We start from the raw sequence: 24,658 nt of genomic DNA, 5'->3' as shown, positions 1-24,658 counted from the left end.
TTTTTTTTTTTTCCTCTCCTTTATATTTAAAACAGACAGATTGGGGTGACTGGGTGGCTCAGTTGTTAAGTATCTGCCTTCGGCTCAGGTTATGATCCCAGGGACATGGGATCAAGCCCTGCATTGGGCCCCCTGCTCAGTGGGAAGCCTGTTTCTCTCTCTCCTACTCTCCCTGCTTGTGTTCCCTCTCTTTCTGTCCCTCTCTCTGTAAAATAAATAAAATCTTTTAAAAATAAAATAAAATGAAAAGTAAAACAGATTAAAAGTGTCATGGTAAGATATAAAAAAACACAAAAACAAAAATAAGACAATAATTGGAATTAAGAACACAGTACATGGGCTTAACAGCAAATTACACAAAATGAAAGAGAATTAATGCACTGCAAATAGGTCAGAAAAAAATATCTAGAAGAAAGCACATAAGATAAAAATGATGAAAAATGCAGAAAAATACATAAGAGAGGATACCATGAAAAAGTCTAAAGTTTGTGTAACTGGAATCCCAGGAGTAAAGACAGTGAAACAGAAGCAAATCTGAAAAGCTGAAGATTAAGAACTTTCAAAAAGTGATAAAAGACATCAAGTTACAGGTTCAAGAAGCACCAAGAACACGAAGGGGTTTAAATATAAAGAAAAACAAACCTAGATACATTATAGTAAAACTACCAAAAAACAAAGACCAAGGAAAAATATCCAAAAAGTAGCCAGAGACAAGAACAGATTATTTTTCAAAGGTGTAAGAATGACAGATAGCTGACTTCTCAACAGAAACTGTGGAAACCAGAAGAAAATGGAACAGTGTCTTCAAAGCACTAAAAGACCGTCGGTGCCAACCTAGAACTTATACCAGAAAAAACTACCCTTCAAAAATGAAGGTGAAAATTCTGATAATGTCTCTAGGTAGATAATAGTTTTCAATTAACTGATTTTCATAATTATACTATGGTTTTAGAAGATGCTAACATTAGTAGAAGTTGGGTGAAAGACATACGGAGACTATGTGGTTTTGTTGTTCTTGTTCTTGCTCTTGTTTTTTTTTAAAGTAGGCTCCACGCCCAGCATTGGACTCCAACTCACAACCCTGATATCAAGACGTGAGCTGAGATCAAGAGTCAGACACTTAACTGACTGAGCCACACAGGCACCCTTATCCTATTTTTACCACCTTTTTGGTAAGTCTAAAATTATTACAAAAGGGGAAAAAAGGTAAAATACTGTTTCAGAATGAAAGCTAATGTCAGAACAGAAACTCCACAGAAGTTGGGATTTCTTGTCTGTTTTGTCATTGCTGTCTACCCCCTAGTGTCTAGAATACTGACTAACACAAAGACATTCGGTAAATATTTTTTCAAATGTACCAGTCGTAGTAGCTATCAGTTATTCAACACTTAGTATATCTCAGGTAGAATATCAAGCACTTTACATTCATTATCCTTCCGACAATCATGGCACATGGAATTTTACATTTTATATGTGAGTATCCCTATTTTATAGATAAGGCTAAGTAACCTGCTTAAGATCACATACAGTAAGTGGCAGCCCTCAAACATAGATTTGACTCCAGAGTCTGTGTCGTTAACCATTGTGCTACAGTACTTTTGTGTCACATAAAAAGATTTTTTCTCATTCACTTATTCAAAGTCTCTTCGTCTTTCCAGGTTGTATTAGTCAGTGTTTTCCAGAAAAACAGAAGCAGTAGTATATGCACACATACAGTTGACCCTTGAACAACAGAGGTATGAACTGCTCAAGTCCACTTATACACATATTTTTTATAGTACAGTCCTATAAATGTACGTTCTCTTCCTTATGCTTTTCTTGAAACATTTTCGTTTCTTGAGCTTACTTTACTATAAGAACATAGTAGATATAACATACAAAATACATGTTAATTAATCAACTGTTTATGTTATCGACTAAGCTTCTGGTCAACAGTAGGCTATCAGCAATTAAGTTTTTGGAGGAGTCAAGAGCTATACATAGATTTTTGATTGTGCTGGGGATCAATGTCCCTAACCACTTGTTGTTCAGGGGTAAACTGTATATACAAAAGGAGATTTAGCTTATGTGATTATGGAATTGGCTCATGTGATTATGGAAGCCAAGAAATTCAATGATCTGCCATTTGCAATCTGGAGAACTAGGAGAGTTGGTAGTGTAATTCAATTCAAGTCTGTAAGCTCAAGACCCAGGTCAGTCAGTGGTGTAAGTCCCAGTCTGAGATCAAAGGCCCAAAACAAACACCACCCCCCCAAAAAAAAACCACCCCAATTCACTCTTCTTCCACCTCTTTGTTTTAGTCAGGTCCTCAAGGAATTGGGTAAGGCCCACCCAGATTAGTGAGGGTGGATCTTCTTCTTCTTCTTCTTCTTTTTTTTTTTAAGATTTTATTTATTTATTGGACAGAGAGAGAGAGAGAGAGAAAGAGAGGGAACACAAGAAGAGTGAGTAGAAGAGGGAGAAGCAGGCTTCCTTCTGAGCAGGGAGCCGGATGCGGGGCTTGATCGGCAGACTCTGGGATCATGACTTGAGCCAAAGGCAGCCGCCCAATGACTGAACCACCCACGTGCCCCAGGGTAGATCTTCTTTAAAGTCTACCAATTCAAATGCTAATCTCTTCTAAAAACACCCTCACGGATGTACTCAGAAGTAATGTTTTACAAGCCATCTCAGCATACTCTCATCTGGTCAAGATTACACATAAAACTAACCATCATGTAAGTCAAGACACACTCTTCTATGATGCCTTATTTAACTTCTCTAGTACCCATGATTTTTCCTTATTCTCAAATCTCTGAGCACAACTTAATGCCATTATATAAGGTCCTGAATTATTAACATACAATTAACAATATTCTGTCTGTTAATCAGTAAACATTATCTCCTCAACCAAATTATATCCCCTCATAGGCAAGTAACCATATCTTACAGCCACATTTGAAACTCTGTAAGGATACTTGATATTTTGGTAAAGAGTTAAAAATATGTAGTTGGAAAAACCATGCGAAGAAAAATACTTTGGGATGGTTTAGAGAGCAGGCTGTATGGCTTAAGATTCTAAACATCTAAACATTGACTCAGGAAAAAAGCTACCTTATAAAGGTAGGTTTGGGGGCACTTAGGTGGCTCAGTCGTTAAGCATCTGCCTTCGGCTGAGGTCACGGTCCCAGGATCCTGGGATCAAGCCCTGTGTTGGGCTGCCTGCTCAGCGGGAAGCCTGCTTCTCCCTCTCCCACTGCCCCTATTTGTGTTCCCTCTCTCACTGTGTGTCTCTCTGTGTCAAACAAATAAATAAAATCTTAAAAAAAAAAAAAGGTAGGGTTTTTTTTTTTAAAGAATTTTACTTATCTATTTATTTGAGAGAAGAGGGGAAAGGGAGAGAGAAAGAGAAAGGATGGGGGAGAGGGAGAGAGAGAATGAATCCCAAGCAGACTCCACACTGACCGTGGAGCCTGATGTGGGGATGGACCCCAGGACCCTGAGATCACGACCTGAGCCCAAATCAGGAGTCTGATGCTTAAGTGACTGAGCCACGCAGGCTCCCCAAAAGGTGGTTTTTACATCAAATTTTCTATAATACCTCTTTTTCCTTATGTCAGGTTAGTAAGTGTTCACGGCATGTTGAACATAGCAGTACCATTCTCTTGGTTAAGCCCCCTTGAGAGGGCATATATATTGCATAGAAGGTGAAGTCTGAGAGTGTGCAGATGAACAGTTACCCCCCACACACGTAAACTGCAGCTTGTGTGGTGTAAATATACTGTCCCTGCCTGGAACTGCCTGTGGAACATGGTCTCTTCGGGCCCTGTGGTTTCTCAATACATTCCAACTGCTGGGAGGCTGGAGCTTGGCTCAGCAAAGCGCAGATAAACAGCTTCCTGCAGCAGGCTGCCCGTGTGAGGAGCAATGACCTCAGCAGAGAGCGTCTGCTTTTCATTACCCTGAGCACATCACTGCACCGCTAGAGCTCAGAGTAGGAACAATACAAGTTGGATAGGTTTGGCTAGCTCAGGTCTCCCATTACACCTTGAATTTTTTAATCTTGGCTGCCAGAGAAAAGAGGGTATAGCCAGGAAGTGAGGAAATGGCTTATGGGTGAGAAAGAAAAGACAAAAACATTTTCTGAGGCTGTTCTCTGAACAAATGAGATGGTGAGTCGAGTGGCTAACGCTAAGTCACTGACAGTCTGGCAGGAAGTCCCCCAATGTCTTTCATCTCCAAAAAGGTACATAAACTGCAGGGTAAGCAAAAAGTGTTACAGAAAACAAGAGAGACTGAAAGGTCCTCAAACTCTTCAACTCTAATACCATTTAAAGAGAAAGAAGAGCAAAACTATCCCTTTCCGGGAGATCCAGAAGTAGGAGAGAAGCAAAAAGCTCAGACACCAGGAGCTAACAGGGAATGAGAATGAATTCCACAGAGCCAGCCATTTTACTCATGTCATTTTACCTCATCTGTCCAACAACACCTGTGAGATAGGTATTAGCATCCCTAGCAATGATCTTGACCTGGAAAATATAACACAAGGACATTAACAAAGACATTTGTTGTTGATGTTATTTAATGACAAAGGGATGAATTCAAGGCTGCTTCTACGGCCACCCCGGAAACAGCACTGCTGACTGTTGCAGCTCCAGAACTCAGCAACCCTGGGCCAACGTGTCCTAAAATAAATTTACATGCTCATGACATTTTCTAGTAAGATAGTTTCCACTGTGTTGGACAGAATTGCATCTGATAGTTGAAGAAAGGAATCACAGTTATGGCCTCAGACAGGAAATTGGTTGGACATGACCCCTCTTGAGGGATCCTGAGAAACAATTTGTTTTGTGGGGAAGTCATTGACTGGAAAGATGCACCTGCCATGGGGCTGGAAGCTAAGAGACAGACAAACATCTTAGCAAATCATAATAACAGAGAGAAGCTTCATTTGACTTTCATTTCACTTTTCTCAGGGAAGAAGAATCTTTGTGTGGCTGCCAAAACCCTAACTGTCCCTCCTCCTCCCCCTCTCTCCCTTCCACCCCCATCCCAGTTCATTAAAGACCTTCTGGTTAAAGGTGCCAGGATGTGTCATTCTTTCCTGCTCTTGTGCCAGGCCTGTGCTGCCAGCACCACAGATCTTCTAGAGTACTGAGCAAATTATCGAAGAAATTAAAGACACTGATGAATTTAAACTGTTCTGTTGTTGATGAAATGAAGTTTCTTAACTTCTGATGAGCTATTTCACATTACTAATAGCACTACTGATCGGTTAATTCAGATTTGTGTGCATCTACCTGATTGCAGGAGGGGTACTCAGAGAATTATCAGAGCAGGAGAATGAAAAGAAATATCAGTGCTTGGATGGGGCCAAATAAAGATTCTTTATATTATTTATCAATTAAAATAAATTAAGTAATATCTCTAAGGGGAAATATTTTCGTGTAGAAAATTATACCTAAATTTTTTACTAGCTAGCTATAAAAGCTGCTCCCAGGAAAAAGGAAATAGTATTAATGGCTCTTGAGAATGCTTGAGCCACAGATGGAGTTCCTTCATTTCCTCTTATCCAATGGTTTCACAACAGCTAAGTTTCTCTTAACGTGTAGAAGGGGGTGGTGGGGGAAGTGAGGACTCTCCTGACAGGGAGAATCTGGGTCCAATTATTATTTCCACAACCTTTGACTCTGACTTCTAAATGAGTCAGGAGACCAGTGGGCTGTGAAATGGCTTCCTCAGTTACCAGGTCAAGTGCTGCTGGGTGGTTTCCTGTAATCAAAACATGAAGGGACTGAAGAAGAGAGATGGATTCTGAGCAAGGAAGCAGCCTCTTCTATCCTTGATGAAACTGGATTTTTAAGTTTCAAAATAGATTGTGGTGACTCTCAACTCACCACTATGTCTCCCTGCAGTGCTTTTGCTTTGGATACCCCTAGTGACATAGAAAAGGACCAGAATCCTCTACAGATTTTTACAGATGACAGAAGTGTTGGGCCAATAACAGTGAGGACAGGATTGCTCTAGCTGAAGGCAAAATCTATTCCTGGCAATTATCTGAGTCTGTGAGAATCCAGATGCTGACAATGAGAAATGGGTAATTTTCTGTTACAATGTGTCAACTCCAGCTAAGAACTGAACTATGGAAAAAAGATGGGGGGCGGGGCAGGGAGAAGCATTACCCTTTTGAAGAAGTCTATAATAGGATTAGTCACCATTACTTCACCAGAGCACATTTTGGCTCAATTTAACAACAATAAGTAGGGAAAACACAGAGCAGAAATGGCCCAGAGAAGTCTCAAGTCCATTCCTCATTTGAAGCTGTGAGCCTGGAAATCAGTGAAGTCCTGGTTTGTTCTGATGTGTTTCTTGTTGCTCCAAAACTGCTCCTCTGTTACCATGGGCACGAGAAAGACCCAAGAAAACATTACTTAAATGCTGGATGATAGATAATCCTAAAAAAATCTGCCCACTTTAGAACTGAAAGTTTACACCCTGAATGTTCTAGATTACTCAGGAGAGAAGTGGGTCATCTTTCATAGGGCTTAGAGCACCTGTTTAAAAAAAGAAGAAATAATACATATTTTATAATGATTGTTTGTTTTCTTTCAAGTTACATTTTAAGTGATTTAGCAATATGCACCATGGGAACTTCCTTTTCGTCTCCAGCAATGAATTAATGAAGGTCACGTTTTATGGATGTATTCTAAGCACAACAATAAAAAAAACAAAGGGATTTGATGCTGGTATCTTTTACTACAAGAGTATATTAAAAAAGGCATGCAAATTCCCATTGAATTCTGATGATTAATATATATCAAGATATAATAATTAATGTTCTTTTTCTGAAAACTAAGATTTCAATCTTCATATTAATATTATACATAACACAAGTAATTTTTATGTCTAATTATTTTATTACTTTCACTTATTATATATGAGCAATGTATAGGGAAACCAGTTACTTGGTTTCCCTATTGGTGGCTTTCCCTGATCACTGCCTATTAAGGTTATTCCATTCTGGGTAGCAGCAAAAAAAATCAATCTTGTTATCTTTTTTGGACACAGAAAGCTTAGGTAACAAAGGTGGACAAAAAGGTGAGTCACCTGAACAGAGATAACTTATCGGCTCTTTGATGGGATGAGTCAATTGTCCCATGGGATAAGCCCTCAAATGCCATCTCCAAGAGGCCTTCCTGACTATCCTGTATATCATGTTACCCTAGTTATTTCCTTGTTATTTATCTTGTTATGGTCATCAGCTGTATAACCTTGGTAGTATTACTTTTGTGGGCCTGAATTTCCTAATGCATAAAATGAAGAGAATATTAAAACCCCACCTCATGGTATTGTGAGAATTAAAGATTTTTATTTATTTACTTAATTTGTCTTTTTTAGAGAGAAAGAGAAAAAGAAAGAACATGTGCACATAAGGGGGGATGGTGGCAGAATGAGAGAAAGAATCGCAAGAAGGCTCCATGTCCAGTGCAGAGCTTGACATGGGACTTGATCTCACAACCCTGAGATCAGGACCTGAGCTGAAATCAAGTCAGACACTTAACCGACTACGCCACCCATTTGTCCCAGTATTATGAGAATTAAATGAGAGAATGTATGTTACATGCTTAGAACAGTGCTTAGCACACAGCAAGGATTTATTAACTATTAGCTATTGTCTTCATCATCAGTGTACTTGTTTATTGACTATCTCCCTCACTAAACCCTTACCTCCATGAGAATAATTACTTTGTCTTGTTAACTACTCTGTCTCCACTACCTATTACACATAGGCACATACATAGTAAGTGCTCAAAAATAGTTGCTGAATGAATTCATGAGTGAATCCTGTCTTATATTCTCACATATCCTTAAAATAAACCTCTATTGGGGCACCTGGGTGGCTCAGATGGTTGGCCATCTGCCTTCGGCTCAGGTCATGATCTCCAGATCCTGGGATCGAGCCCCGTGTCAGGCTCCTGGCTCAGCAGGGAGTCTGCTTCTCCCTCTCCCTCTGCCTCTCCTCCTGCTCAAGCTCTTTCCCTGTATCTCTCTGTATCAAATGAATAAATAAAATCTTAAAAATATAGAAAATAAAATAAAATAAACCTCTACCAATGAAGGTATCTGTGTACTTGCAACCAAAACAGACATCACGTAAGTATCCCCAAGAAGCTAAAACCATCATTGAAAAAAAAACAAAAACAAGACACTTGATATAAGAAAGAGCCCTCCTGGGCCCACCAACCAAGACCACAGAGTATCATTCATTTCTATATTAGTATGTGGAGGTCAAGCTCCCTGATGCCACAGTGTTGTAACTATCAATTTAGCCTGTGAAGAATGGTTCCCAATCCTGATAGGAATTCTCAGATTTCAGCCTGTTTTTCTCTCATCATTATTTTCCAATGTCTTAAAAAAACCACATTTCTCATTTTATCTTTACCACAAGAACCTGGTCACACTCTGCTGTGGTTTCTAAGCTATAGCTACTCTAGCCTCATTTTCTTGGATGTACTTCTTCAGAGGTCCTGACCCCATGCTGACACTTGGTCTATTCTTAGAGTGGCACCTCTAAATATTAATTCCTTTTGCCTTCCTCCGGTTGAAAGACAACATTCAGAGGTAGAGTTTGCATACAACATAAAAGAAAATCCTCTGGGATTTGGTATCCTTCTTTCAAGAGTGTCCAGCGGAACATGATCTAAAGAGCTCACCATCTTGCAGACATACACACACAGTACAGCTTAGCTACTCATGTTTTACAGCTTACCCAGATTTACTGGAACAATCAAGGATTTGTTGGAAAACACCAACAACCATGGAGTGACAGCACAGGTGAGGAGCCAAGCAGACCCAGAGAAGAAAATCAGCAGGAAAGCCTTCCTTCCCAAAGCAAGATTATAGTGAGGACTTTTAAGAATAAGGAACTCTTCTTCCTAGGGCAGTGTCATTATGCTTCTATGAATCAACACAAAACTGAAGCCTGATAAGGAAGGATTTTCACTAGATAAATAAAATTGATAATCAAAGAAAATCAGGAGCTTCTACCACTCAGGTCTCTACCAAATACCAGTTTTAATTTCATCATATGTCCATTCCATTCAAGTCTTTTTTGCTTGTTTGTTTGTTTTAAGATTTGGAGCTTTGATGCTAGTTCATTTCTCAAAATAACTTGCCTTGGGCCAATAGGGTTTCCGAAAACTGTCAGGTATGTGTCACTCACATACATTATGTAATTTTTAGTTTCCTGAGGACAAGAAACAGCTCACTTGGCAACTAGAGTTCTATCAGCACTATGGAAAATCTTACGACTTTTCAACAGTGTATTGGTGGATAAAAGCTACAGTTGATAGCATTCAATAGCATTTGAAATAGTCACAAGGTTTACTATTGGCTCTATAGAGCTCAGGATCAGTTATTAGACTAGTTGGGTTCACTTCTGGAGTACTACCTACATGGCATACAGCTGCTTATATGGCAGAACATAGAGTTTAATAAAAAAAAATCAGTAGGGGCGCCTGGGTGGCTCAGAGGGTTAAGCCTCTGCCTTCAGCTCAGGTCATGATCTCAGGGTCCTGGGATCGAGCCCCACATCGGGCTCTCTGTTCAGCAGGGAGCCTGCTTCTCCCTCTCTCTGCCTGCCTCTCTGCCTACTTGTGATCTCTGTGGAATAAATAAATAAAATCTTAAAAAAATAAGAATCAATAATAATGAGAGAAAAATCAAGAGAAAGTCCTTATTACTAACAAGAACAAGAGCAAATAGTGTGTAGTAACTTAAAATATAGATACAGCTGTATATTCAACAGTCACCTAACATCTATTATGTGCTAAACACTGTGCCAGCCACTAGGAACACAAAGATGGAGAGACAATGATGTCTGTCCTCAAGGAACCAGTGTGATAGGAAAGACTTATAAAGGATTTGGAGGGTGGGGGAGGTAGAGTAAAATGAAAAAAAACAGGAAGAAGCATTGCCCCCAGAAGAATCATATTTCACTTGGCAAGGAGCCTCAAGAGTGCTGGTATAGATTAAATGGCCTAGAAACTTGACCCCCAGGCTTGTCAGTTCTTTAAGAGCAAGTGAGGCTGGCTATTTATTCTCAGTCTTTATTCCCTGCCCACCTCATTTGCTTCAGCCTACACCATGAGAACACGATTCCTTCCCTGATCCTCCTTTAGAGAACTGGGAAAACGGAGAGGCTCTGCTCTTGGAGAGCCCGTTTTTCCCAGGGACTTGAAATTCCAATCCGTAAGAAATCTAGACTTTATTTGTATAGATTGCCATATGTATATACATTGCCATGTATATATTATTGCCATAGCTTGGCAAAAAAGCTAGGGAGAGTCAAGAAGCCCCCAACAGCAACCCAAGTTTAGGCCATTAGAACAACTGTCTGATCTTTAAGGAAGCTGTAGAGAATAGAAAGGAAAAAATATATTTTCAAGGAGGATAGACTTGGATTCATGATTCATCTTAAATATAAGCCTGTTAGGATGCTGGATGGCTCAGTTGGTTAAGCTTTTGCCTTCGGGGCTCATTGCTCAGGTGGAAGCCTGTTTCTTCCTCCAAACCTCACTCGTGCTCACTCTCTGTCTCATTCTCTGTTTCTTTCTCTCAAATGAATAAATAAAACCTTTAAAAAAAAAAAAAGCCTATTAAAGACTATTCTTCCTTAGAATGTTCCCAATAAACCATAAAAAAATGGAAGGAGAATCCAAATGATTATACAAATATGTGACGGCATTTTGGAAATAAAAATAACATTTGTATTTCTCTAGCACACCCTTTCATGAAGACCAAGGAGTTCAAAACAGATTCTCTTTCAGCCTAAGAACAGTTCTGTGACATTAAAAAGTAGTAATCACCTTGATTTTTACACACTCCAAGCATGCTTTACAAAGAAGCACAATATGAAAGTTATTCTGCCTCTATGAATACTCTAAAATCATTAGCTGATTGACACAGCGTCCTGTAGATGTAGAAAGAAAACTGCAGAAGCAAATCATCCTAAGCAGTTCTATGAGGAAAAACCAGCTATGAAAAACACAGGCTAAGGGAACCCTGATGAAAGGCAACCACAGTAAGCATTCTGAATAATGGAGAAAGTTAAAAATTATAGGAGGGACCTAAAGAAACAGAGCTAACAGATCAAACAATTAGTTCTTGGGCTACTATCATCATAACTACTCAGGAGACTTATCACTGGACAAAACTAACTGCACCAAAGTATGTCCCAAAACATATTTGGGCAGCCCTCACCAACCTACCAAAACGAAATCATTCACTGCCACTACATCAGCAGCTATAATCTGCTCTATTCTTCATGCACCTTGCCTGCTTCCTAGTTCCTCTTCTGGGCTCACCCAACGAGCAAAACAGATACTTACTATTCAGTGAAGAACCTGGCAACGCCGTACTGGCTAATATCTTCCTTATTCTCTAACAGCTGGCACACTGCATCCTCCATATACGTGAGGACATGTCGCTGGGCTAAAAAAAAAAAAAAAATCAAGACAGAAAGAGAAAGTGAGAGACAAAGAAAGTAAATCTTCCCAGTCCTAGTAGTAATCCATGAAAGTCAATCAAGATGTTGGTTCTGCCCTAAGGAGTGGACTGGAATAGGCAAAGCAAACTTGCTAGTCCTAACTGAGTTCTGGTCTCAAAGGGTAGAATGGGAGACAATGTAGACATGACCCATCGCCATCGGATTGGCTATTATTATTAATATTAACTCTCCACTCCTCATTTCAGTGGAGGGTGATGTTAATGAGGGTGAGGAGCGTTAGCACCGCTTAGCTACACCTGGGAATTCTTTTCTTTCTACCTCCTTCCACCCTCTTCCACTTCTGCATGTCTCAGGAGCTTAACGCAGGAGTAGTGATGCCATGCCTGAAGTATGCATGATATGCTGGCCAAGAAGACGCAATTCCTTAACAACAACCAAAAAGTCATGGAAAAGTTTAAGGAAATTTAACGAAAATGTCAGTAATGATGCTACTAATGATGCTAAAAGTCAGTCCTAAGTTGTTAGCCTTAGGACGGTGAAATCTGTATGGCTCAATTTACCAGAAATCACATTTTCTGCATTTGTTGTGACGGGAAAATGTGTGAATTAATCATGGGCTTGTAATAAAGGGTGTATTAGAATTAGAAAGACCTTGGTTTGAATCATGGCTCTGTCTTTGGTAGCTTTATCTTAGATAGTTATTTAATCTACACCTGTTTTCTGCTTTATCAGGTGTGGAAAGAAACATAATTTAGCTCTTTCTCAAAATATGGTTAATCAACTTCTTGATCTGAATCACCCAAAATACCTTGTTAAAATACAGATTTGTAATCTGACACCATCCCAGACTTAGTGATCTTAAATTTCTACCTGGAGCCCAATAATTCTAAAAAAAAAAAAAAAATTTTTTTTTTAAGATTTTATTTATTTGACAGACAGAGATCACAGGTAGGCAGAGAGGCAGGCAGAGAAAGAGAGAGGTTTGGGAAGCAGTCTCCTTGCTGAGCAGAGAGCCGGATGTGGGGCTCGATCCTAGGACCCTGAGATCATGACCAGAGCCGAAGGCAGAGGCTTAACCCACTGAGCCACCCAGGTGCTCCAAAAATAGTTGTGGTTTGTTTTTTTTTTTTTAGAAACTTTTAAATATAACATTGTATGCCATGTTTCAAATGTACAACACAGTGCTTTGACAATTCTACATATTACTCAATGTTCACCACACTAAGTGTAGTCACCATTTGTCACCATACAATGTTACTGCAATATTATTGACTATATTTCCTATGCTGTACTTTTCATGGAGCCCAGTAATTTTTAATAAGTACCATTCATGCTTCTATGTACCTGGAAGTTTAAGAATCACTGATTTAGACCTTGAGCTTTGGAGTTCAGAGAGAACCATAGTTCCATTGTCAGCCCTACCAATTCCTAGCTGTGTGACTTTGAGCAAATGACTCTCCATGTCTATTTCCTCACTGTGAAATGTGGATAATAATACTATTACTATTCGGGACACCTGGGTGGCTCAGTGGGTTAAAGCCTCTGCCTTCAGCTCAGGTCATGATCCCAGGGTCCTGGGATCGATCCCCACATCGGGCTCTCTGTTCAGCAGGGAGCCTCATTTCCTTCCTCTCTCTCTGCCTGCCTCTCTGCCTACTTGTGATCTCTGTCTGTCAAATAAATAAATAAAAATATTTTAAAAAAATAATACTATTACTATTTATAATAATAATATTAGTAGTTCCTACATCATAGGGTTATGTGAGTTGAATAAGATAATGCATGTAAAATACTATAGTCCCTTGTAAGAGTCTATCGCAAAGGTCTATTGGGGTGTTTAGTTCAGTAAAAGACATAGGCTAGTGCTTCCATTACAACATGTGCTCAACAAATGTTGTTCCTTTCTCTAAATTTTATCTTGAGGAACAACAATGATAACCTGGCACACTTCACTGAATTTCCAATTCAGTATTTCCATTTTCCATCCAAAAATTTAAAAACAAACAAAGAAAACCTTTCTTCTGGAGTAGCAAGAACAAAAAAAACCTCATAAGTAATGAACATCTTGTCAAAAAGCAATTCCACAAAGTTTTTACCAAGATGGACTCTGGCTCTTTCATAGTTTTGTCCCTTAGGAAAATATGGGGGAATTACCTGAAATTTATAAAAAACAGGTACTTCAAGGGGCACCCACGTGGCTCAGTCGGTTAAGCGTCCAACACTTGATTTTGGCTCAGGTCATGATCTTAGGGTTGTGAGATCAAGCCCTTGTGTTGGGCTCTGCACTGAGCATGGCGCCTGCTTGGGATTCTCTCTCCCTCTCCCTCTGCCCCTCCACCACCCCTAAAAAAATAGGTACTTCAAAAAACCATTCCTGAAGTCCTGGCAGTCTAGTGAAACTTAAAAAGCAAGTAAATTTATCTAAATGAGCTGTACTCAGGAGAGTCTTCATTTGACAATGGTGACATAAGGTTTCACCACGTTTGCATGGGCCTAAAGTACAGATGAATGACAGGTTTACATTCTGTGATTTATTCCAACACAAGTGCTTCCCAAAGCTAAGAAGTATCAATACACTGCAAACATTCTCTAGCCCCCCACCCCCCAAAAAGAGGTGAAAATAAAATCAACGCTTCAGGAACAGGTTATCCAACTGGAAAACTCTCTCCAAGAAATGGCCAAAACTGAGAGTGAAGAGATAACACATGCCAATTTCTGGCATTCATTGTTTAATACTTTAATATATACTAAATTGGGAAGAAAATGGTCAAAGTCACATTAAAATCAGCAACACTGTCACCTCTGTATTCTCCTTTCTTTTTTCCACCCACTTATCCTGGTCTTTTAAAAGATTCCTTCTGGGGCACCTGGGTGGCTCAGTGGGTTAAGTGTTAGCCTTCCGCTCAGGTCATGATCTTGGGGTCCTGGAATAAAGCCCTGTATTGGACTCCCTGTTCAGCAGAAAGTCTATTTCTCCCTCTCCCTCTCCTCCCTAACCCCACTCGTGTGCTCTCTCTCTCTTTCTCAAATAAATAAAAATCTTAAAAAAAAAAAAAAAAAAGGTTTCCTTCCTTGTACTAGATGGACTTTCTGTGACTTAGATCTAACTAAAGCTAATACAGGATTAGAGTGTTTTGGATTTTGTTTTTGATTTGATGGTAGAAATGAAAAGAGCTCTACTTAGTTGCAAATCCTGCTGCTTCTCCTCCCTGACTTCAGGGACTAAATGTCAGTGTGAAGGCCCTTTAAGGGAGAAATATTTTCAGAGCAATTAGAATCAAAGTACTTTTGTCCTCCTGGGGGTGGGAAAGAGGAGAAATTTTCTGGAAAATGACTTTGCACCAAAAAAAAAAAAAAAAAAAAGGTTGGGGCATGGGGAAAGAAAGGAAGGAAGGAAGAAAGAAAAAGGATTATGTCTGTTTAACATTCATCTACCGATCTGATGTTTATGGAGTTTAATAATAATATTACGCATAATAATGATAACAATAATGATACCAACTTGGAGCACCTGTGCAACTTAGTGAACAGTATGCAAGATATTGTGCTCATTGTCTTAACATGCATCATAGTATTTAGTCTTTGCCACAATCCTATGATACATATGTATTTTGCATACCTCCATTTTACAAATGGGAGAACGAGATTTATAGAAGTAGCTTGCTCAAGATCACACAGCCAAGCTAGTGAGAAAAGCCAAGACTCAAACCAAGAACCCATGCTCCAAACACTATAGCATATTGCCTCATCATTAACACTTTGTGTAATCAGTTTTCCAGTAAATATGATCTTTATTTCACATAAAGCACAGGGCAGGGGCATATGTTGATAGTAAAATCATCTGAGAAATATGGCCCATTTGTGTCTGTGTGAATGTGTGTGTGTGTGTGTGCACACACACGTGCAGGCCTGTCTTGTCCCTGTCTGCATAGGTGTGCATGCCAATCAGCATTTTGTGTGAAGTTAGAATTTGTCATTTAATTTCAAAGTTTCTTATAAAGAACCACTCCACCATGAAGTAGTCACCCCCCCATTCCTTGTTCACAATGTGGAAACAGAAAGCCCTAGTGCCCTTTTTATTTGTGGGTGAAGGGAAGCCACTAAGAAGAGCCAGAAAAAGCAGGGAAAAGTTCCTCCCTGCAGAGAATTTCCCACAAGCCAAGTGCCAGGAGCTCTGTCTAACCGATACTCTCTGGTGCTTTCCTTCACCTGCAGCTCTTATCAGTCCAATGTTCCCTCTGTGGGCACCACCCAACCCTGGAAAATCCTTGCAGTTTATCAAACTTCAATGAGACAGAAGTTCAAAGCTCTTGCCTGGCAATAAAACACGGAGAGTGTCATTTTATATTATTTTTTAAATGCAAAGGAATAGGCTTTAATTTATGTGAATGATTAAAGAATAAAAACAGCACACCTGCAGCCCCGAGGGCAAAGATACCTGGGCACCTTAGTTGCCCTCTTTGGAAAAGAAAAAACGTTTCAGATTGACTTTTCTTCTACTGCTTTGCTGTGATTCCTAACATGTGATTTTCTAACATGTACCAATAAGGCTCTATTGTTCTGAAATCCACATGAAGCCCCAAGGTCCCTGTCTTGCTCAGATAGCATCGCTCTCTGAGATAAGCACTTATAACTTCAACATGCTGCACTGAAAGATTTAAATGAAATATAAGTAACTCTGTATGATTGATCATTATATGAACCTTTCAAATAAAGGCCATGTGGATCAGAAACTTCTTGGTTCTGTGTAATGGCCTCCTGCTGATCATTTAATTTCTTTATACCATAGTCACTCCTGTTATAAAATGGGTAGGATACCAGGAATGATATGACTAATAATAAACTATTTCTTTGGAAAATATTTGGTATATACAAAAAGTAACACATTAGTGATTATATTATTACGGCTACATACTGATTCTACAGTAATGACACAGCAATGTTTTGCAACGGTTAAGAACATGGGCTCTGGGACGCCTGGGTGGCTGAGTCATTAAGCGTCTGCCTTCGGCTCAGGCCATGATCCCAGGGTCCTGGGATCGAGCCCTGCATCGGGCTCCCTGCTTGGCAGGGAGTCTGCTTCTCCTTTCTCCCACTCCTCCTGCTAGTGCTCCTGCTCTCCTTGCGGTCTCTCTCTCTGTCAAATAAATAAATGAAATCTTAAAAACAAAACAAACAAACAAACAAACAAAAATGGAACATGGGCTCCGAAGTCAGGTTGATCTGGACTTGATTTCTAGCTCTGGCACTAACGGTGTGACTTTAAGGAAGCTATTTAATCTCTTTGCCCTTTTCTATAAAATCGGGGGATAGTACCTACCACCTAAGCTTGTAGTGAGAATTAAAGAAAATAATGTATGTAATAATCCTGGCATAGGGCTTGGCACATAGTTAAGTAGGCACTAAATATTAGCGATTATTTTTATTGTTGTTATTACTACAGTTGTTACTATGTACCACTCCCAGACATCGCAAAACTCAGAAGACAGTAGATTTTCAACACTAATAATAACCACCAAGCAACCAATTTCCTATAGCCCCCCACTCACTTAAAGTTCTGCTCATGCAACCAAGGATGTTTACAAATTATCTTCAGGGATTCCTAGGCTATATAAACTTTACACGTACAGTAATATACCTAAGCATATGCCCATTTTGGTTATAACCTTTAAACTTGTAGGAAGCGTTCACTTATTAACTGCTAATTACTCAGGAGGCTCTAATTTACATGGGGAAAGTCCAGAACTATTTCTTTTTAACTCTCTTCCCAAGCATAAATACCATCAAAGTATTAACTTGTTTGTTTTGCAATCAAATAAAGGGTCCCATTTGGAAATTATTGCTTAAGGGGCCTAGAATTTCTACCTACATTAATTAGACCACTCATTTTGTTATTATTATTTAATACAGAGTCCCTATACTAGAATAAACAAGTCTCACCAGAAAAATATTCATATGAATTACTACGTGTGATATTAATAGACACATACAAGAGCACAGCAGTGTAAGCGAAAAGCATAGCATATACATATATTCAACTTTAAATCTGGCTTTTTCCTCCCTTGCCAGAGTCTTTCTGAGACACATTTTAGTCTTTGAAGCCTCTTGAAATTCAGATGCTGGCTGGCACAAATGTTGAATTAAATTAAGACTGTTCTCTGAGATAAGAAAAGTAACCCTGTTCACTAAACAACTTGTCATATAAAAACTGTTTAGAAGCTTCAAAATCATTTATAAGTCACTACCATGAATTGATTTGATTTGATCTTGTGAAGTACAAATAGATAGCTTACTGGTTTAAAAAGTTAATACATCTCCTCCATCTTTACACGTATGTCCTGATCCAGGGATATAGCATGTTCTGGTGAAATACTTTTTTACCCACAGAAGACCATCTTTGATCTTAGACCACACTAGACCAATTTCCTCTGACCAAAGGAGATGGGAAATGAGGAAAACCAGCACATGTAATCCTTACACAACTCAATGAGGTAAGTAATAGACTTTCTTGAAGCTCAGAGAGGTTAAGGAACCTGCTAAAATCTTAATAGATGGCTGATCCAGTATTTAAACTTAGATTTTACTCCAAAGCCTATGTCCTTCCCCTATAACACACCACCTCTCAAAACAAAAACAAAAGCAAAACATAATAAGAAAAACCCAAAACCTTATAATGTGTCCCATTTTGTACTGTATGATCTACAAATTGCTGGCTATCCATGTAAATACTAGAAAAGAAGCTTAAATTGGTAAACCAGATGGTTAAAAGTATTTAAATGATCTTTAAATTATAAAAAAAAGTTTATTTCTAGTTAATCATGTAATTATTTTTTTAACACATGTAATTATTTTTAAAGATTCAAACAGTACAGAAAAAGTTAAAAACCAACCCCAGTTCCCATTGGTAACAGTTGTCAGTTTGGTAGGCATACTTTAAAAAATATAGAAATACATAATGTGTGAGTTGCGTTTAGTTTTGTTTTAAAATAAATGACATATACTTTTTTCTGAGCCTTGCTTTTTTCGCTCAACCGTGCCTGGAAATCTTTTCTAAAATATGAAAACAAATTACCCTTGCAGTATTTCTCAATGGCGAATATTTCTCTACTGATAAATATTTAGGCTGTTTCCTTATTTTCATTATAGTAAACCTTGTTGTGTTGAATATTCTTATACGTTTCCTGTGCATATGTGAAAGAGTTTTGCTATGGAATTGGCATGCCACAGGATGCACATTATCTTTGTGGACTTTTTTCCAGTTTTATTAAGAAATAATTGTCAGGGCACCTGGGTGGCTCAGTGGGTTAGGCCACTGCCTTCGGCTCGGGTCATGGTCTTGGGGTTCTGCGATCGAGTCCCGAGTCAGGCTCGCTGCTCAGTGGGGAGCCTGCTTCTCTCTCTCTCTGCCTGCCTCTCTGTCTACTTGTGATCTCTCTCTGTCAAATAAATAAATAAAATCTTTAAAAAAAAGAAAAAGAAAGAAAGAATTGACAAACATCATCATATAAGCTTAAGGCATATAGCATGATGGTTTGATTTACATATATTATGAAATGATCGTCATAATAGGTTCTGCTAACATTCACCATACATATAAAGTAAAAAAAAAAAAAAGGAAGAAGAAAAAACATTTTTCTCCTTATGATAAGAACTCTTAGGATTTACTCTCTTAACCACTTTCCCATGTACCATACAGCAGTGGTAACTACAGTCCTTATGCTGTAGGTTACCTCCCCAGTACTCATTTATCTTATAACTGGAAATCCGCACCCTGCCTTCCTACCACCTTCCTCTAATTCCCTCTCCTCCTCTGCCTCTGACAATCACGTGTCTGATCTCTTCTTCAATGAGTTTGGGTTTTTGTTTGTTTGTTGTTTGTTTTTAGATTCCATATATAAGTGAAATCATACAGTATGTGTCTTTCTCTGACTTATTTCACTTAGCATAATGCCTTCAAGATCCATTCATGTAGGATTTCCTCATTTTTTGTGGCTGGATAATATTCCATTATATATACACACCCACAACTTTTTTTTTTAATTAACATATAATGTATTTTTGCCCTAGGGGTACAGGTCTGTGAATCATCAGGCTTACACATTTCACAGCATTCACCATAGCACATACCCTCCCCAAAGTCCATAATCCAGCCACCCTATCCCTACCCCCCCACCCCCCAGCAACCCTCAGTTTGTTTCATGGATTGAGAGTCTTTTATGGTTTGTCTCCCTCCCTATCCCATCTTGTTTCATTTTTTCCTTCCCTACCCCCTATGACCCGCCCCACGCCGCCCTGCCTCTCAAATTCCTCATATCAGAGAGATCATATGATAATTGTCTTTCTCTGATTGACTTATTTCGCTCAGCATAATACCCTTTAGTTCCAGCGACATTGTCGCAAATGACAAGATTTTGTTTCTTTTGATGGCTGCATAGTATTCCACTGTATATATATACCACATCTTCTTTATCCATTCATCTGTTGATGGACATCTAGGCTCTTTCCATAGTTTGGCTATTGTGGACATTGCTGCTATAAACATTTGGGTGCACATGCCCCTTCAGATCACTACATTTGTATCTTTAGGGTAAATACCCAGTAGTGTGATTGCTGGGTAATCACATTACTGGGTATTAGTATCCAGTAGCTCTATTTTCAACATTTTAAGGAATCTCCACACTGTTTTCCAGAATGGCTGCACCAGCTTGCATTCCCACCAACAGTGTAGGAGGGTTCCCCTTTCTCCACATCCTCACAAACACCTATTGTTTCCTGATTTGTTAATTTTAGCCATTCTGACTGGTGTGAGCTGGTATCTCGTTATGGTTTTGATCTGCATTTCTCTGATGCCCAGTGATGTTAACACACCACAACTTCTTTATCCATTCATCCATCGATGGACACTTAGGTTGTTTCCATGTCTTGACTATTGTAAATGATGCTGCACTGAACATTGAGGTGCAGACAGCTTTTCAATTTAGTGTTTTCATTTCCTTTGGATATATTCCCATAACTGGAATTGCTAGATCATATGGTTGTTCTATTTTTAATTTTTTTAATATCCTCCATACTGTTTTCCATAGTGGCTATACCAGTTCATAATCCCACCAGCAGTGCCCAAGGGTTCCCTTTTCTCCATATCTCCATGTTTACTTAGATACACACAATTGCTTTACAAAGGGTTATTTCAATTTACATTCTTCCCAGCCGTAAGAATATCTGTTTTCACTCTCCTTGGTCTAAAACTTTGTAATTTTGCCAATTTAACAGCTATAAAATAGCTTTTCACTGTTGTTTTAATTTTAGTCTTCTTAAGTAGAAATAAAGTTAAGCATATTTTCATGTTTATTTGTAGCTCTTCTGTGAATAATCTGCTAGTATCTTTTGCCCATTTTCCTCTCTGGTTGTTTTTTCTTCACTGATTTGTAGGGCTTTCTTCCTAATTTTATATATTTTGCAAATATATACAACTACCTTATGGCTTTTCTTCTAATTTGTTTGTGGCATTTTCATTGTATAGACATTTTAACTATTGATACAGCTAGAAGTATTTTATTGTGACTGTTATGCTTTATGTATTGTTCAGACAGGCCCTCTCTACTCCAAGTGTATAAACCGACTATCTTATATTTTTTTCTAATATGATCTTTAAGTAACTGTGTCCCTTACCAAATCACGAATTCACAGTTAACATAGAGAGCATAATATAAAAAAAAGAAATTTTAAATTTAGAGTAGAGAAAAATAGAGTTAAAGTGTTAACCCCAAATCAGACCCCTTCAAACATTAACTAGCTCCAAATATGAAACAGCTGTATATCAAGTTTAACTTTGGGCACTCAGAAAAAATTATAAGTGAATCACACATTGCATATGAATATCCTGATAAATATCCTTGATTTAAACACAGAAGTCTTCCCTCCTTTAATAGCTCTTGATCATTATGGGGTCTGCTTAATGGTAGTTAGACCTATAAATGTAATAATAACAACAGCTAACATTTATTAAGCTCTCTGTGCAAGGCAGTCTTCTAAGCAGTTTTTTTAAAGATTTTATTTATTTATTTGACAGACAGAGATCACAAGTAGGCAGAGAGGCAGGCAGAGAGAGAGAGGAGGAAGCAGGCTCCCCGTTGAGCAGAGAGCCCCATGCGGGGCTCGATCCCAGGACCCTGAGATCATGACCTGAGCTGAAGGCAGAGGCTTTAACCCACTGAGCCACCCAGGTGCCCCAGTCTTCTAAGCATTTTATGGGCATTAATTCATTTAATTCTCACAACAGACTTATGAGTTGGGTACTTTTATCTTCATTTTATAGATGAAAAAAGGAAGACTCAGATATGTAATTTACCTAAATGTTAATGGTCTGGCAAGTAGCAGAGACAGGATTTGAATCCAGGTCTATGGACAGGACTGCACTCTACTGCAGCCCTTAAAGAGCTATGCCATGAGGCACCCGGGTGGCTCAGTCAGTTAAATGTCTGCCTTCGGCTCAGGTCATGATCCCAGAATCCTGGGATCAAGCCTAGCATCAGGTTCCCTGCTCAGTGGGGAGTCTCCCTCTCCCTCTGCTCCTTCCTCTGCTTGGGCACTGTCTCTCTCAAATAAATAAATTATATATATATATATATATATATATATATATATATATATATATATATATATTTATATATATATATAAAGCTATGCCACACGACATATATCAAGTGGAATTTTCTAAGGACAGAGTTACAAATTAAGGAAAGATCGTTTACATTAATAGTTAATTATAAAACAGACAAAACTAATACAATGCATTTGGGCATCCAAACCACCACATTTCTGCTATCCAGCTAGTCAAACTTAAATGCTAAAAGACACACTGAGGGGAAACAAAGCATTACACATGTTAACATCACCTGTGACAACCAGAAAACAAGAAGTCACTAAAGATCTTTATGTAAAGTGGAGGACAAAAAACTGAAGTCCACTTCCCTCAACAAATAGAGGTATTATACAAGTTAACAGCTGTGCAAAGCTGGGTGCTTTGACATTCAAACGGTCTCCAGTCAGCCATTAATTCTTCCTTCTTCCTTTCTTCCTAAAACTGGTGATTTTTGATATTTTGGGGATGTCAATTAAGGCTCATTACTTAAATCCTATTTCTTCAGTATTTCTAGTCTAAGTCTCATAATATAGAATTAGTAGGTTGGAGTCTTGTAATTACAAGTGCCAGAAGTTACAGAAAAAAAAAATTTTTTTTAAGGAGGATTTACAGAGATCCAAGCTCAAAACACTCAGCTAGCTGACCATAACAAAATGTACTCCCTGAATGTCAGAGAAATCCCAAGTGGCACTGAAGTGTCCCACAGCTACAATCTAGGGACACATGAAGACCCCAAGTAATAACCGTCATAATAGCTTTGCAAAAATAGTTATTCATAGAGCAGCATTGTGATCAAATCAACTCCATAAACAGTCATAAAACTATTTTCCAGAAGGCACCCCAGGTTAAATAAAACCCTATAAATTGACAAACATGGAATAAATCAAGTGCCACGCCTAATGTCCTATCAGGTAAGGAAGTACTAATGTTACAAGGCAAGGGGCGCCTGTGAGGCAGTCAGTTAAGTGTCTGACTCTTGATTTCACCTCAGGTTGTGATCTCAGGGTTGAGAGATCAAGCCCCATGTCAGGCTCCGAGCTCAGCGTGATGCCTGCTTGAGGTTCTCTCTCCTTCTCCCTCTGCCCCTCCTGCTCGTGCTCTCTCTCTCTCTAAAATAAATATATAAATCTTTTAAAAAAATTTTTTTGGTCTACAAGGCGAAAATTAATTGTGCTATGTGGTCAACAAAAGTTGTAGCCTTTGGGGAAAACCATGTCTTTACAAATTATTAACAATTATATTTGGTAACATACAATTAACCATGAATATACAGATTAGCGGTATTAATGCAACAAGGTACTAATGCAGTACCTTATCAATTACTTGTCATTTTATATTCAAACCATCTCACAAAAATTAGTAACTCTTATAACACTAACAGGACCTCATTTAGTCTAATGGTAGAAAGATACAGAAATGAGTTCTAATTTAAGGTAGGTGAAAACTCACGGGCTTAGAATTCCTGATCTCTCCTTTCTGTTTGATACTGCCTCTGGATGAAGGTGGATCCATTCTCTTTCAACCATGAGTCTCACGTGTCAAATCCGCACTCAGAACTATGTCTACACCCTGCTTATGGGATATGGCTGTAATAATGCCCAATAATCCCTTTGAGTTTCTATTTTTGTTATGAAAGTAAAAATGCTACTGTAGATATGTATAGAAGCTCCAGAGGCCTAGGCCAAAGTGCAAAAAAGTCATGGGGTGAATGATTAGAACAGCATAGGCTGGTCCAGCCCTAATTTAGTTCACATAGAAAACACATGTCAACACTCACCATAGCATCTAAATCACTAGTGTCCAACACCAAAATACCCTATAAAAATATACTTTGGGATCTATTTTACCAGACCAACATAATTTTTGACTCCTCATTCACGGCTACGTTGCAATGTCCAAGCCTACTTTTCCCGCCGGGCTCAAGTCAAATGCCACCTTCTCCGTGAAGCTTTCCCTGATTCTCTCTGACCCAGAAGCAATCTTCCCTTTCCTGAATTCCCTAACACCTATTTTAAATATCTCCAATGGCACTTTCTACCTTGATACAGAGTTATTTCTGTTATACATGTGTTATCTTCTTTGTTAGACTTCCGACTCCTCACAGACTGAGAGTTGCCATGACTCATTTATCTCTTACCCCCTTTAACACTCAGGACCACTCAGTGTCTTCACATACCAGTCATTCAAATATTTACGGGATGAATACGTAAACCGTATCACTATTTATAAACTGTGGTCCTATTCTTTATTCAACTCAACCACTTCAGAACTGTGCCTCCCAGGTGGGAAACACTAAGTACCAAAACACATTCTGCTACAATATTAGGGTTCTGACAGGAAGCCACTTTTGTCCTGTTCTCAACCCCTCTTTCTGTTCCCTTTTTACTGTTCCTTCCCTCTATTCCAATGAGAAAGCACTTGCTCTGTCCATTGTTACTAAGGGCCTCATTATGTTCAAGGTAAAGTGAAAAAATGCATTCGGTGCCATTACCAGTTCCTCACAAATTTGGGGCTACTTGTCATTTCAA

The 24,658-nt window shown here is 38.8% G+C and overlaps 1 protein-coding gene across 4 annotated transcripts in view; it reads right to left on the bottom strand.

Annotated features, from left to right (window-relative positions):
* The window catches only part of CUNH11orf49 (chromosome unknown C11orf49 homolog), a 189,378-nt gene that overhangs the window by 128,961 nt on the left and 35,759 nt on the right, over positions 1-24,658 (bottom strand). For 2 of the 4 annotated variants that reach the window (XM_032844663.1, XM_032844661.1), the window contains exon 2: positions 11,370-11,472. The exons of 1 other annotated variant lie outside the window; for it this stretch is intronic. In XM_032844663.1, coding sequence (XP_032700554.1) covers positions 11,370-11,472 — 103 coding nt within the window. Of the gene's footprint in view, positions 1-11,369; positions 11,473-15,671; positions 15,803-24,658 lie in introns of all 4 variants that reach the window. One more of the 4 variants, XM_032844665.1, reaches the window with a different exon arrangement.

This window comes from Lontra canadensis, unplaced genomic scaffold (genome assembly GCF_010015895.1).
Source record: "Lontra canadensis isolate GAN:19392208 unplaced genomic scaffold, GSC_riverotter_1.0 scaffold154, whole genome shotgun sequence".
Lineage (NCBI taxonomy): Eukaryota > Metazoa > Chordata > Mammalia > Carnivora > Mustelidae > Lontra > Lontra canadensis.
Note: the sequence above shows the minus strand (reverse complement) of the source record. Positions and strands in the feature narration are given on the sequence as shown.